General features: G+C 46.6%; 1 protein-coding gene across 1 annotated transcript in view; it reads right to left on the minus strand.

Annotated features, from left to right (window-relative positions):
* Positions 1 to 933: 933 nt before the first annotated feature.
* The window catches only part of LOC137926619 (zwei Ig domain protein zig-8-like), a 195,682-nt gene continuing 181,980 nt past the window's right edge, over positions 934 to 14,635 (minus strand). The window contains exons 3-6 of the mRNA XM_068770285.1: positions 4,607 to 4,817; positions 2,396 to 2,523; positions 1,580 to 1,748; positions 934 to 1,058 (exon numbers count right to left, since the gene is read on the minus strand). Coding sequence (XP_068626386.1) covers positions 934 to 1,058; positions 1,580 to 1,748; positions 2,396 to 2,523; positions 4,607 to 4,817 — 633 coding nt within the window. The remainder of the gene's footprint in view (positions 1,059 to 1,579; positions 1,749 to 2,395; positions 2,524 to 4,606; positions 4,818 to 14,635) is intronic.

Consider the following 14,635-nt stretch of genomic DNA (forward strand, 5'->3'; position numbering starts at 1 on the left):
GAGCGGTCCACAACTCTTAGAATTTCCACTCAAGGGTAATGTGCAGGATCAGTGTTATTACTTGAACAAATAATATCGTACGCGCCTGCAACACGGACCGCCTCACGTAACTGCACCAAATATCTAGCTCGGTGGCGCACAGCCGCGACGGCCGCGGACAGAGGTGATGTAAGAAGATATTGTATCATTGTAAACCTCTCTTGGCCCGATTACTTTGTAACGTAATTATATTTATTGCGTACAAATGTTGCAGTTATTGGCGGCGCGGTCCGGCTGTTGCGGTGTTCGGGATTACCAAAGAAACAGCGACGCCGCCACGAGGTCCCTTAGAGAGGTCGCGTCTTAACAACAACTGGCAACAAATAACAAATATAAAGTTTAATAAAATAACGTTTGTTCGAGGGAATCACGCCTCACAGGGTGACGACACAAAGATTTTTGAACGCAGTGTACACAAGCATTGAACTAACTATCGTACGTCCCACAGCCCCGAGGCGCGCGAGACGCCCGCGCGGTTCACTAAACATTTTTTTAAAAAATTAAGAACATAAGAGAGGAGCGAGACGCGCGCTCCCGGCGCCTCGCCGGCTGCAGCGCGACGCGGCGCGGCCCGCGGCTCTCCTGGTGGCGCTCGTGTTGCACTGTCCAGTTTGTCTTTACGCTTATTTGACTAATTAATTATCCTCTCCTCAAATATATGTACAGTCCCGGGGGAGAGATGGGAAGGAGCTGAGAGCGGCGCACGGCCGGCGCCGCACGCCGCCCCGGCGCGCGCTTCATAAAAACCTTATATTTACCGTAAAATCTCTATTCGAAATGACTTAAGTAGTTAAGTTAGAAAACTAAGTTTTCGTTCAATATAATTTAGTACGATGCGACGCGGTGTGCGTGGGAGCGCGGCGCGGGGGGCCGCGCGCGGGGGCGAGGGCGCGATCAGCTGGCGAGGTGCGCGCGCAGCAGCCGCGCGTGCAGCGCGCAGGCCGCCAGCAGCGCCAGCACGCAGCGCGAGCTGTCCGACAGCCCGGCCGAGCCCGTCTGCATGGCCGCCGGCCGCTCGCCTGCAACCAACCACTCACCATTTCTCCTACTACATTGATATCTCTCTATACTCATTCTATTTTTCGTGTTTTCTAATGCGAGTTGACTGGTCATCAGCCTTCTCACGCACTTTTGGTGCGCCAACCAACACAGGCCTTGGCCTTGCCTTCGTTCTTAGTAACTTCCTTTAGGGAAATCCTTCCAAAAATGGGTACAGTTAAACAAATCCTCATAATTATGACAAAATAAAATTAAAACGTTCATTGAGCAAAAACTGAACTTGGAATGTAACCGCTGCGTCGGGAGATAAATACACACGGTTCTCTAGTTAGCGGCGCAGCGATTCCAGTTCGGTAGTGTGTTGTAGTAGTTTAAGTTGAAGGTTGTCAGACAGCAATACAGATTTCATTTTAGCTTGTATCAAATTGGACTTTTCTGGAATATTTTTTTACTCAGACAGATGATCACCATCAATGATCTGAGGTGGAAAATAAAACAAATGAACGAATAAGCGGCAAGTGTGGATGCGTTGAGGACTGACCGTTGAGCACGTGCACGCGCACGGAGGCCACCTCCGCGTTGGAGGGCGAGCAGGAGTAGCGGCCGGAGTCCGCGGGCGCGGCGTCCTGCACCAGCAGGTAGGACGTGGTGGCGGCGCCCTTCTCCGTCACCACCGACACGCCGCCGCGCGACGAGTCGTACGATATCACCTGCTTCACACGCAACGCACGTTGCCAAGCGCCGCCGGCATGCCCTCGCTCAGAGCTCGCGGCGGCCCGCACTCACAAAAATCACTTAAAACTAAGTCAGTTGCATCGACTCGCTTCGTCGGCGCTGTGTTCTGTCCGTGCGTCGTCACATTTGCTACGCAAATTTTAATGCGAGAAAGCTGCAAATGGTTTCGGGACGGTCCACGAGTTGTCAAGAATTAGTCGGCTTAAATGAACGACGTGGACGCGTCTCCAACACGCCGGCGGGACTAAAGATACGCACGAAACGTGCGAACATGCTTTACTGTATCTTTGAATATTAAAAATTATAACTTCCTTAAGTAAAAAATTTCCTTGGTTACATGAAATATATAAAAAGTTTTGAAATCAATAAGCCTTGGACCTCCAGCGGTTAGTTTATGATCTGGATTTTTTGTAAGCGCAGTCAGTGTTCAGCGTCGCGCAGACAAATACTAAATCAACACAGGCTAGACACGCATGTCCACGGATGCCCACAGATTGGCTGCGAGGGACGAGCCCGCACCCCGCGCGCCGGCGGTCGTGGCTCGGTGGTCGGATGTGACTTAGGGCTAAACTTAATGCTAGTAATAATAAAAGTTTTGAATAATTACTTTGCGTCCGCTCACCTCGTCCTCGTGGTACCAGAATATGTACGCCGGCGGCTCGGGGCTGAACTGGATGAGGCAGGTGAGGTTGATGGTGGAGCCCATGTCCACGTGCAGGTCGGGCCCGCCCAGGATGCGCGCCGACGGCACTGCGGGCACCGTGCAACGCACGACTCAACACAACGGCTCCATTTTTTTTAATGTACAACCTACGCTCAATGCCAGTCGGCACCAGAGATTTCCTGTTCGTGCCTTTCCATCGTTTATCTCAATTAATCTCCCAGGAAGGCTATCGCGGCGCTCTGTGCACTGGCTGGGTAGAAAGGCCCCTAAGTGAGGACGACCAGTTTGTGTTTTTATATTAAGCTACTCGAGAGGTGGACAACACGCTTAAGATTTAGATTAGTTTTGTATTTCTCAGCGGTATCATTCTCGCCTTATCTTAACTGATGGGGACACACACACAGCAGGTCATGTATGGTGAAGCTAAGAGAAGCCTTCGTACCTGGACTGGGGTCGGCATAATAATCCTCCGCGGCCAAATTACCACTGCCTGCGGAACCGAAGACCAGAAGGCTAGAAAGGGCTTGTGCTGGTGTGTATCAGTCTCTTGATAATCTTAGCTTTTAGGTGACACACTCGGAAAAGTCCATTGCCAACGTGAGGTGAACAGGCCGAAAAGAAAGGGCGCTTTACCTTAGGCGGGGAAGAGAGTTTTTTTTCCTTCAGAGACGGAGCCGCATGGACGTATGCCTCCTCGAGGCCTTGCTATACAGCAACGATGTGGGAAAACGAGGGCGTTTATATCGGTGCGAGCACGATTGTCACGCAAGAGTAAACGTTGTGAGCACGTGGTCTATTATATACGTACTCCTACAGCAAAAGTATTTAATTTACCCACCGCATGCCACGTGACTAGGCCTGTACGATTTTTTTCCTATTGAAGGACACATCATGTCTTGCTTTTTAACAAGTGAATCAAGAATCATTCTTATTACGACTTAAGTACAGTACTATTGCAATAAAAAGCAAAATAAATCAGTCAGTTAGTTTGGATCTTAACTTTGATGGTTACTAGCTTAAACTCAACTATAATATTAGTCAAAAGTATCACATCAAAAGTAATGAGGTCTGGTTTTCATTTAGTTGAATGTTTTCTCGCAAACGCTCCTTAAACAGCAACGAAATCTCCGAATGTGTTTAGTATGGAGCAACCAGTTAGTCCTAGTAAATATAATTGACAGCACACACGGAAACAGGCTTGGTTAGTCAACAGCCAGGCACACACACACACACACACCTGCGTCGGAGAACATCCTCTGATAAATCTCGTCACAATCTGTGGGATTGACAGAAAATCGACTTTAGCGAAAAGTGGAAATAAGGCTTAGACCGAAAGCGGCGAGCATCCTTTGAACCTTAACGTTCAATAAACCTGTGCTGATAACCGAACTCATAGCGCGGATTCCCATCCGTCCGTCCCGGCCCCGTGTTTGTTTGAAATCGCGGATACCATTCAATGGATATTAAGAAATGGGAGCAGCGCTTTACTGTGCACGAGAGAAAAGCATAAATACTTTGTAAGCAACGGTGTACGCCTTCACCATAAGCTTACTAGGAGTGCTTCAATTTTATAGAACAGTAAATTTAAAAAGCAGACAAAAACTACGGAAACATCTTGGCACATAGCAAACGACTTTTAAGCGTTATAACAGATTTGGAATTAATTGATCCAACTGTTTCATTGAGGCGATTTATGAAACTGATCACAAAATAGATAAAACCGACAGACTTCGTACGACTAACAAGACCAGAACGCGTTACGAACCCTCGTCGCTTTGTTTTTAGTTGCAGTTTGTCATTACTGGGGAGCATTGTACTTGATGCAGGGGCAAATGGCTCCTACGGCAAAGAGATCTCGATACAAACAAGGATTTGAACAGTAGTTTCTATCTAGAATTATTTTTAAATTATATGGATGAATGATTTACCTCTAACAGACAACTCATCAGAGTAGATCGTGGTCTGATGATTGAATTGAGAGAAAATAAATAGTTTTCAAGTGGTAGCCTAATTCTATTGTAATTAGTTCAATAGCTCCATAAACGGCGTTAATCGTGTATTTATTACTACATTGGCAAGTCGGTAAGGATTGCTGCAAAGCAAAACTTTGAATGCACTGCCTTGCTAGCTGCTCCCTGGTACTTTATTGAATCAGTTGGCGACACTCACCCACGACATGCAGCGTGACGAAGAAGGAGCGCACGGGCTGCGTGGACACCTGGCACTCGTAGACGCCCGCGTCGCGCTGCTGCGCCCACTTCACGTGCAGCGTCCAGTCGTCCGTCTGCGGCGAGTGCGTGGCCTGGAAGCGCTGGTCCGAGGTGTACGTGTAGCCGCCCACCGTCAGGATGTGCAGGTCGCGGTGCCGGATCCATGAAACCTGCGACACACGCTCGCGTCAGCACTGCGCACGCAAACCGAACGTCTCAGAGTGACGTCCACCGTGATGCCAACAATATTCAACCACAAAAATTGTGTTGTTTTGCGCACTCAAAGTATCTAAAGCATTCTCAGCATAATCGCAGTAAAAATTAAAATCACCCGGTCATCGATTAGTCTGCACGCAACCATACCGATTCAAAAATTGACCCGATGTCACGGCATCCCACACGACGCATGAACGGGAATAAACAATGTAAGAGCACATCTGGGACTATTTCAGTTCAATCAAATGCAGTGTCGTTAATTTAAAAGTTCTAATTTCATTGTCGTTGTCATATTTTTTCCAAGGCAGGAACCTTGTTTCTATTATTATATTAAATATTTGTACTTCTTTTTGTCCGTTGAGCTGAATATTTTTGACGGACCGGTTCTTGTTTTTTCTAGAGAAATATCATTTTAGCACCAACGAAATCAAGAAGCGTTTTTACCTCGCTACGACTAACCAATGCAATAATGCATTTGCTGGCATTTGCACTGTAAGTTGAATACAGTGAAATATTTATTGTCTACAAATTTGAATGTTACTAAGCTTACGCAATGACTGGCGCGTGCGAGTCGCAGGGACGTACATATTCATGAACCGGGGTATATCAAGACATGGCAAGTGCTTTATGCCTATTGGGTGGACACGAAGCTGTTGCTAGCAATTCTCAATGAAGACGTTAGTGGTCGTTCGGTCGTGCGGTCGTTCGGTCGTGGGAGCAAATCATTCACACTTCTGACACTCTGACGCTGATAGTTAAAAAGATATCTTGATGGCGTTGAGAAATACTACACTTTAAACTCTAATACACAACATCTAATACAAGGTTACGATAAAAGAGCTCTGCCGCGAGTCACACTCAATTTCTACAGGATCCACGAGTCTCGATGTAGGAGACATTGACTGAAGCGTCTTTTTAATTCAAAATTTCGAATAAAATCTAACACAAATTTGCTTCCAAATTAGTTATTCAACACGAGCTCCAAAGGAGAAACCTCGTCGCAGACATTGCTTATCGAACCCGTGTAAAGTACAGCCTAGCTACTACAAACAAAACTACGATCCTGTTCTTATTTTGGACGCCACGTTTGCGTTCTGGAAATTTTGATTGAAAGCCCCAAGCGCTCCGTGTACGGCCAATGATGTCGTCAATGATAAAAAAATAGAATGCGATAAGTGAAGGGGATACACCTCGAACTACTTCAGAGTGAGCGGCAGTCTGCGGTGCAAGTGAGAGAAGAAAACTAACCGGGCGCCGCATGAAAACATGGCATAGCTCATTAGCTAGCACAGAATAGAACAACATACAAAGTGCCCGCATATCGCAGCACCCATCGACTAAATTCTCTCGTCTGCCGCGTGAATCTTACACAGTAGCGTTGGAAACCGATTCAATGTCCACGAGTTTCCTCGGCGATGTTAAAAAACATTTCACACGTAGAGAGAAACCGTTATTAAAAAAAAATGATTCTTTATAACACCTATATCTTTTATATTTTGCAAAGAGAGTAACAGAACTATATAAATAATTAAATAATTGAAGTTGCGTTCACATCGAGCAGATTGCTTACATTATTTATCAGCGCGTGAAGCATTACACTGTGCCTTTCTTTAAATTCAGCAGCTAGTTTTGTGAACCTAAAGTAAAGAAATACAACAGGCGTAGAGCACACAATTGACATAATTATGGGTGAATCTCTTCATCATTTGTAATTAACATTGAATTGTAAGTTTTACTCAGCAACGTTTGTGGCAGTGACTCAAGTTTGTGAAACATGCCCTATGTAAAACCGCGGCACCGCACGCGCAGCTACTGAAGCTATGGTTAGCTGCTTAGTGAAGCTATGACTTCAGTGCGTCGCGCACTGCACTTTTTAGTCCTCGATCCAATTGATTACTTCTTTCAACCAAAAATATTCTATACTACAGGTCGTCAAATACGCGTTCTAAGAATAGCGCTCCAAGGAATTTTAAAGGATTGAATCATATAATCTTTTAATCAATAAATTCACAAAAACCGGCACTGTATTGTTAATTAACAAAGGTGCATTTTGTATCAAATGTGTTGCACGATCCTATATTTTTTATTATTTGTATAAAAAATGAAAGTTGTTATCACTACATGCGAGATATGTTTCGACATTAACATTGCGTTGCGAGTGAGCCCACCTAAAATAGAGTTTTGATGTTTTGTCGGAGGCGACGGTGAGGCGGAGTGTTCCGCAGCGGCCGTTTGTCTTGTACACTGTCCGCTGTCCGTGCATTTTGATTAATGGCGTCACTATAACCAGATTATGCAGCGGCCGATCGACCCGCCCGCCCCGCCGCCCGCCCAACGTGCGCTCGTACATCACATCGCCTTGCCGATGTACACGGATATTATGACGTTATAACCGCTGCGACACGGCAGGTGACTACACACGAAATGTGTATATTGATCAAATGCGAAGTTGTTTGTTTGCTTTTGTTAAATCAAAGCTGATCGAGGCAGGACATTCGATTTCGTTGGCCGCGGGAAGTGAGCCGGCTGTCGACGAAACGCGCGGCTCGACGATTGTGACCAACTCGCCACAAATTCCTCATCAAAAATAAATTCTCTCGTCCCTAAAGAGGAAACTATGTTGGGAATGTGTTATAAGGCGCATAAAAATATTGTATGGCGGACGGGGTGTTGGCGCCGCTACGGGCGGAGCGGCGGGGCGAGTGAGAGGAGGAGGACGAAATCCGAGACGCGCGAGCGTGGAACGATATTGTTTCATTGCAACAACATTGGGCTTTTATCTGTACTCAGTTGTAAATGATATCGGTGAGTAGATGCAGGAACGAAGCTGACGGCGGGCAGGCTGCCGCGGCGGCGACGCGCGAGTGTCCGGCAGGAGCGCGGAAGCTGCAAGCCGCGCGGAACTGGGTTACGGGGCTGCGGCGGCGCGCGCCGCTATCGATTGGTGGCCCGCGCACCGCCCGCGCACCGCCCGCGCGTCTCTATCGCACGGCGCTCGTCCGACGCGCGTTCTGCCGCCGCCGCAGCCGCGCGCCGCTGCGCCCAGCGAGCAATGCATCGCGACGTCGACGGGCAAACGCCGACCGCAACGTACGGAGTCGCTTGGAATGTTTACGTGCGCTCCGATGTACGGGCGAGCGGTCGCTTGGTGACACTCGCGGGCGGCGCAGGACGGGCCTCAACTGTACGAAAACGACTGACTGTCGCGGAACAAGCTCCTGTTCACCTTTAAAACTTTATTAAAGTAATGTCGAAGGAACGATAAAGGGACGACCGCTACAAAGACTGCCGCCTAAATCTAGCCATTTCTGTTTGACTTCGTTCAGGACCTGTTTACTTCATACGTACGAAATTTTCCTCAAAAAAATAAATAAAGTGATATTTTACGTTTTATTTACTGAGAAAAGGCCTCTCCTGTGCAGGTGCCAGCTGAAAATTAGCAGGAGCATTGCGTTAGTAGTGCTTTATAATCGTTAGCGGCTTCCTAATAGCATCTCTGGCAGCAATTTATATCATTAAAGTAGACTTTCCCCCGCGACTCGTGCACTGCGCTGACGTTGTTCGCGACATTAGCGGACGCGGACCGCTGCAGCGCTACGTCGCCACGTAGCCGCGCTGCGGCGACGGAATATCTTTCCGAGCCATAACGCGCGCCGCCCCGACGCAAATTGAATTATCAGCGCTGCGCGGTGTGTTACTTCGGCGCCAGGGCCGCGGCGAAAATTTTTCTCGTGTAATTTCTCTTCTATAATTTTGAACGATAAACGTAAGAGTGGCACCTCCGCTGTAACCCACCACTCCGCCCCCCTGGTACGTGCGTAGCTACGGCGTCTTCAGCTGCACAGTAACATTGTACAGTGACAGATGTTTTCGCAAAGAAATTTGATTTGTACCGACACGTGAAGCAGTACGTACAGGCCGGTCAGGCGTGCAGCGCCGGCTTGTAATTTACCGCCCAAATGGCTTCACTGTAAAATGAACATTTGTTTTACTTCAATTCTAGGATGAGAGGCCGCCGCTCCTAACCTTTGTACGCGTGTAAATAAACAGTACAAGCGCGCAAACTACACACGCGCAGCGATCGCAGCGACTCTACGCACACGCTTCGGTGCGTGCGTGGCGACGGCTCCCCCTGACGGTGCCTACGTTTGACCATTTCCTCGCAGCAGCGCCACATAGCGCCACACAGCGCCACACAGCGCCACACAGCGTCACACAGCCCCACACAGCGCCACACAGCGCCACACAGTGCCACACAGCGTCACACAGCATCACACAGCGCCACACAGCGCCACATTACGACGGTCCCATTAACAGAAACTTTGCCACTGCTACCTCATCGGTTCTTAAGAATGGAATCGAGATCCCAAAAGAAGTTTGTGTAAGTTTAGTTGAGTTTTTGGGCATGCAGCAACGCTATGGTTGCAGAGGAGAATAAGTGTTTTTACAGTAGCAGAATTTGTTACTTTTGTTTTTGTGCGCAGTATTTTTTGTGTATATTTTCAAGCACAAAGTGAGATAAAATATCAAAGTAATTTCATAATTTATACATTGCTTTTGCAGGCAGATTTATTGCAATAGACATCATCAATTATTATTAATAATTATAATAAAAAAATTAAACTATCAGTACAATTTAAAATTTAAAACTAGTAAAAAAATTGAAGGAAACAAAGAACAAGTGCTCACAGGGATATGTGAGTTGTATGTAAGTGTAAAATACACTGAATTTTGCGTACGAGTGAAAGTGGAAGTGAGGGGTTTAATTGAAGTAAAGGCTCTAAAGGATTCTGATGAGGGCTTTGATTTTTTAATCTAGATTAAGGAGGCAACAAATATTTTTTTAACACAAGTATTTCATGACAGGATAAATACGACAAAGTTTTTTTTTTATATATATACACATATACACTTGTATAGCGTTTTGGAATGAGGCTGTAATGAGGGGCGAGTTGAGCCTAAACGAATGTTCCGGGACTGCGGGCGCTAAATTAGAATAAAAACAAAAGCACCCGCAGCGCCGAGCGCGGCACGGGACGCTTGTGCAGCTAACTCTGGCGTCAGGAATCAGAAAGACTTCTTCGAGCACTGTGCTCGTCTATTAAAATACATAATAACTATAGCTTTATTTGCAGGACGTGATGAGACCCTGCCAGCGCTCTAAGCGATTCCCTCAGTTGTCGTACGTGAAGTTAAGGCTGCGCCAATTTGCAGCAAACCGCTCGGCGGAGGCTCACCGGCACTCGCGCCTCGCGCCCTTCACTCGTAAACTTTATCTGCCAATAAAACACTGAATGTGTCTTAAACAAACGAAACTCGAGGTGCCGGAGGCGTTGTTCCGAGTGCGCGTAGGTTTGGGGGCCGGGGGAGCGGGGGGTGCGGGGGGTACGGGGGTGCGGGGAAGGGGCACCTAGCGAGGGTTATCGCAAAGAGCCGCACGCGGTGAGCGCCAGTTGAGCTGACCCCCCCCCCGCCACGTGCCGCCACCGGTGTTGCTCGGAGTTACTCCTTGGCTCTTTTAAGCACACACTTTACAGTGAACTGATAGTTGAGCTGTAGTTGTAGGGAAGACCACCTCTGGTCTTGACAGTAATAAAAATATTTAATGAAATTTTACAGTAATAAATTGTATGACATGTCAAACAGATTCACATAACGAACTGTCATCATTTACATGTGGTTACATGTGTTATAATAAAGTTAGTAGAGGCCTACGCCTCGCACCGGGCGGCTGGCGGCCGACGTGATGACGATGAATAAATTAATTCCGTAAAGTATTTTTTAGCTTCAACGGCAGACCAATGTGATCTATTTACTTTTATCAGCACAATGTCAACAAAACAAACCACAGCTAATTAATTTGTAGCACCGTGCTACTTTACTCTGACCGCTCGATGGGCTGTTTAAAAACAAAGTCGATATTGTCTTGTCCGCGTACATTTTTTTAAACAATCCAAACCAATCGTAAGGACTCAGACTACCCTCAGTACTAGAGTAGTTAGTGAGCACGGTCGTGTAGCCACTAGCTATGATCTGATATTTGGCGCGTCCACGTGAGAGCTGTCACGTCGGTTGACAGCTGTCATACAAATGTCAAACTGACGCGTAAAGATATAAATATAGGTAATAATTGTAAGAGGCGATGTTTTATGAAATGGAGCCGCGGTGAATAAACGTTCAGCTTATGACAGTGTAATGAGGTTTTAAGAAACAGTCTCTGGGCGTTAAAAGTAAAATTCGAGTGCGCAGAACTAACTGAATTTTATTTGCTGAGACTCTGCGAAAGTATCATGTTACGATATATCCACGGGCATTGCTTATGGTAAGCAAAGGCAGTGCGACGTGGGCAGCAGCGATGCCAATAGCGAAAATTGTTACAATTCTCCATCGCTTGCTATCTTTAAGGATGAGTGACAACGCCTTGAAGTTAAACAATCTCGCGTCATCGAACCCGGATAAAAACGAATGCGGCGCCACTGCGCATGCGGGGGTAAAATACGGTTATCCGGAACTAGATAACCGGATAATAACACGACACGGGACATCGGATTCATCGCGTCCCGGCCGGGTGAACGCGAGTATTCAAAATTTCGATAGAAATAACACGCGGGACGGGCGGACACAGCGGCGTTGACATAGAAACTAGATAATGGAGGCCCCGGCGCCGCGGCGCGGTGCGGGCCCAGCTCGGTATGGAGTAGTTACTACAAAACGCAAACGTACGAAGTAACGCCAGCGAATGCGGCGAAGCGCGCCCTCCCGGACACACTGAGAACTCGCCCACGAACGAGATCGAGGCGAGCGAGCGCGGGGAGCGCACGGCCGCCCAGAAACGTACACCGCGGCTACGAGGCATGAGTCGACCTTCCATGCGCACGTGTGTGCATCCTAATGATTTTGTTTTTGCAACCTTATCTTAGGGCGGTCCTCGTCACACACGGTACTTCTTATTCTAGAGGCTACGGACATTCACTACCATGCACACAGGAGGTAAGCCTATAAACGGTTTAGCCAGAAGGTACTGTCGTTCTTGCTTATTGTATCCTTTTCTGGGAGGGTAATCGATGTTCAATAATAGAATATTATAAACAGTATGCAATGATATAAGATTTTATTATCCCTTTGATTAAAGAAATTTATTTGTTTACACATCATCTTTCTGTATAGGTATTAAAGTTTTAAAGGCGTGAACGTAAAACTTATTTACTGTTGATTATTGTATGGTACACCTTATCTAAAATGGACTGGTCTCAAAAATAATAAATAACCGCGCAAGCAATGAATAACGATTTTTATGACTGTATTTACAACTTTGCATTACTACATATTAAAATGAATTAATGTTTACTATCTATCCGTAAAGATTTCGCACTGCTTGAAGTTGTTGTCCAATCGCATTTCACTAGAATTTGAAATTGATCATTTGATACAGAATGATTGGAAATAGGTGTAAAAGCTGTAAAGTGATACATTCAGCACGCTGAAGCTAAAGAGAGAAGAGGAAGAAAACATTATTTTTGATTCAGAATATCTAAGACAAGTGTAAATAAATTTAAGTCCCCCATTCAGTGGCACTCTAATACGAAGAAGGATTTACAACTTATTAAGTTTACTCAACATTCCGGAGGCATATCGGGTAGCGCGGAAAAATATCTTGTCGCCGCGCGTCTGGACCCGCGTCCCTCATTATATTCCTTCGCATTATTTTCCTCTAGAGGCGCGGCGGTGAGGCGGGAAATGAACGAAAAAAGGAATTTACAACGGACGCCCAAGAGGTTCAATTGGGCTCAAAGACGCGCGGAAACAAATGTAACAACGGGGCCCGGGTGAATTGAATGCGTACGAACGAAACGCATTTATGTACACACGCTCAAAGCGGCCTCGACTTTATAATTACAAAGTTGGGTTGAAAATCATTAATAATACGCAAAGTTCGTCATCGAGTGACAGGACTTCCGCTTCGCAATGTTGCGCTGCGTACGTTAGGTGAGCCGTCAAGTGATCCGTCGTCGGTTTTATCGTCAACGTGACTCACCGACAGACCCGCCCGACAAACCTGAACGTGATAAGTTGGTACAAGATAAATAATGTCCCCGGAGGTAAACTTGCTACGTAATGTAGCAGGACGACGGGCCGAGCAGTTGCGACCTGCACACGGAGTTTTTGTCAAGCGAGCGCGCTCAGGCACGAGGCTTCGCGCAGAGCGCGCGCTTAAAAATCGTGTCATTGGCATTTAGACAGCTCTATGCAGACGTGCATGTCTTATCGGAATCTATATGTGTATGTTATTTCTTACACGTGAACGTGTGAAACGTACAAAAAATTTTGTTATATTTTATTTTATTACTTCATCTGGAATTAATCAACCCCTGTCCCGCAAATAAGTATTCATATATTAATTGCTTAGTACTTATAAATAAATATTGTTATACAATTCTAATCGTTTCTGTAATAAGATAAACTGTGTTCGTGGTTCTTTTTGCTGTTTATTTTGTTATTTCTTTTCATCTGTGAGCCTATTAACGTCATACTGCTTTATCGATGCAATGTTGACTCGACACGTTTGAGATACAGAGCATCCTTCAAAATATTTGGACTGAGTCAAATGGTATTCCACTACCATCAGCGAGGTCTCCAATAACCAATCGTATTGTATTGTTTCTGGAGAAGTTGTTGCTGTTAGCCTTGCGGCTTTTACAGCTTCATCTGTATGAGTTCACGGAACGGAGGGGTCCGTGAACTTTAAAACTTAACAAAGTTTGAGTGTCGGAACTCGTATCAGGGACGGTGGTGAGACTTATGGAGAGCGACGACGATGATGCTCAGGAACACGGGAACAACCTAGGAACAACCTGGTCGGCCCCTCGAAGACACAGTCGGTCGCGGACATGCTGGCCGGTAGAACGCACGGTTAGTGCGCGTGTATAATCGATGTTGCTGAAGTGTAATGCATGAAGAGTTATGTACTAACGGCAGCGTGGACCACTCGGCAATCTAAGGTAGGATACTGATCCTAACTCGGATCGCCCACGCTGTTCGCGGCGGCGACGCCAGAAGGCCGGCGTCGTTTCTTTTTTGGACGGTGTGAAGTGTTGCGTCTGATTTTGGTGCTTCGCACGCGTGTTTTCGTGCGGTGAGAGGTTGACGGTGGAGTAGATGATGCCGTGGGGGAGTTCCTGCTTGTGGAGCTGCGAATGTCTGAGGGGTGTGGTGTCAGGTGAGTGGGTTGAGTGAACCCTATGATTGGATCTGTGAGGACATCTTTAGGACGTCTCACGAGGTTTCTGAAAGAGGAGCCGGGGTTGTAGCGAGTTGAACTCGCAATGAGCGGGTTGGGGTGGGCAGAGGCCTTCTCAAAGTATGCTTTAGAGCATGCTTGGAAGAACTCTTGCACGGTTTCTAATTTGAGGTCACTGTGGATATCTATGTTGCGTTGGAACCATCTAGCACCAGTGACAAGTCTGGTGAAGCGATTCTGCAGCAACTGTAGGGGACGTAGGATGTGAGCTGGAGCGTGGGCGAATACTACGCTTGCATAGGCGAAGACTGGCCTTATGCAAGTTTTGTAGAGGAGGAGCTTGTGTCTGAGGGACAACTTGCTTGAGGGGTTGAGGAGGGGGTATAATCTGAATAATATCATGCGGGCTTTATTAGCCACTTGTTTCGCATGAATTTGGAAACTCAACCTAGTGTCAAAGGTGACACCTAGGTATTTAACCGAATTAGACCAAGGGATGGGACGATCATAGAGGGAGATTACTCCCGGGTTGTG

The sequence above is a fragment of the Battus philenor genome, unplaced genomic scaffold (assembly GCF_028537555.1).
Source record: "Battus philenor isolate CCGP_79_NKW_IND1 unplaced genomic scaffold, ilBatPhil1.0.hap1 SCAF_3, whole genome shotgun sequence".
Taxonomy (NCBI): Eukaryota; Metazoa; Arthropoda; class Insecta; order Lepidoptera; family Papilionidae; genus Battus; species Battus philenor.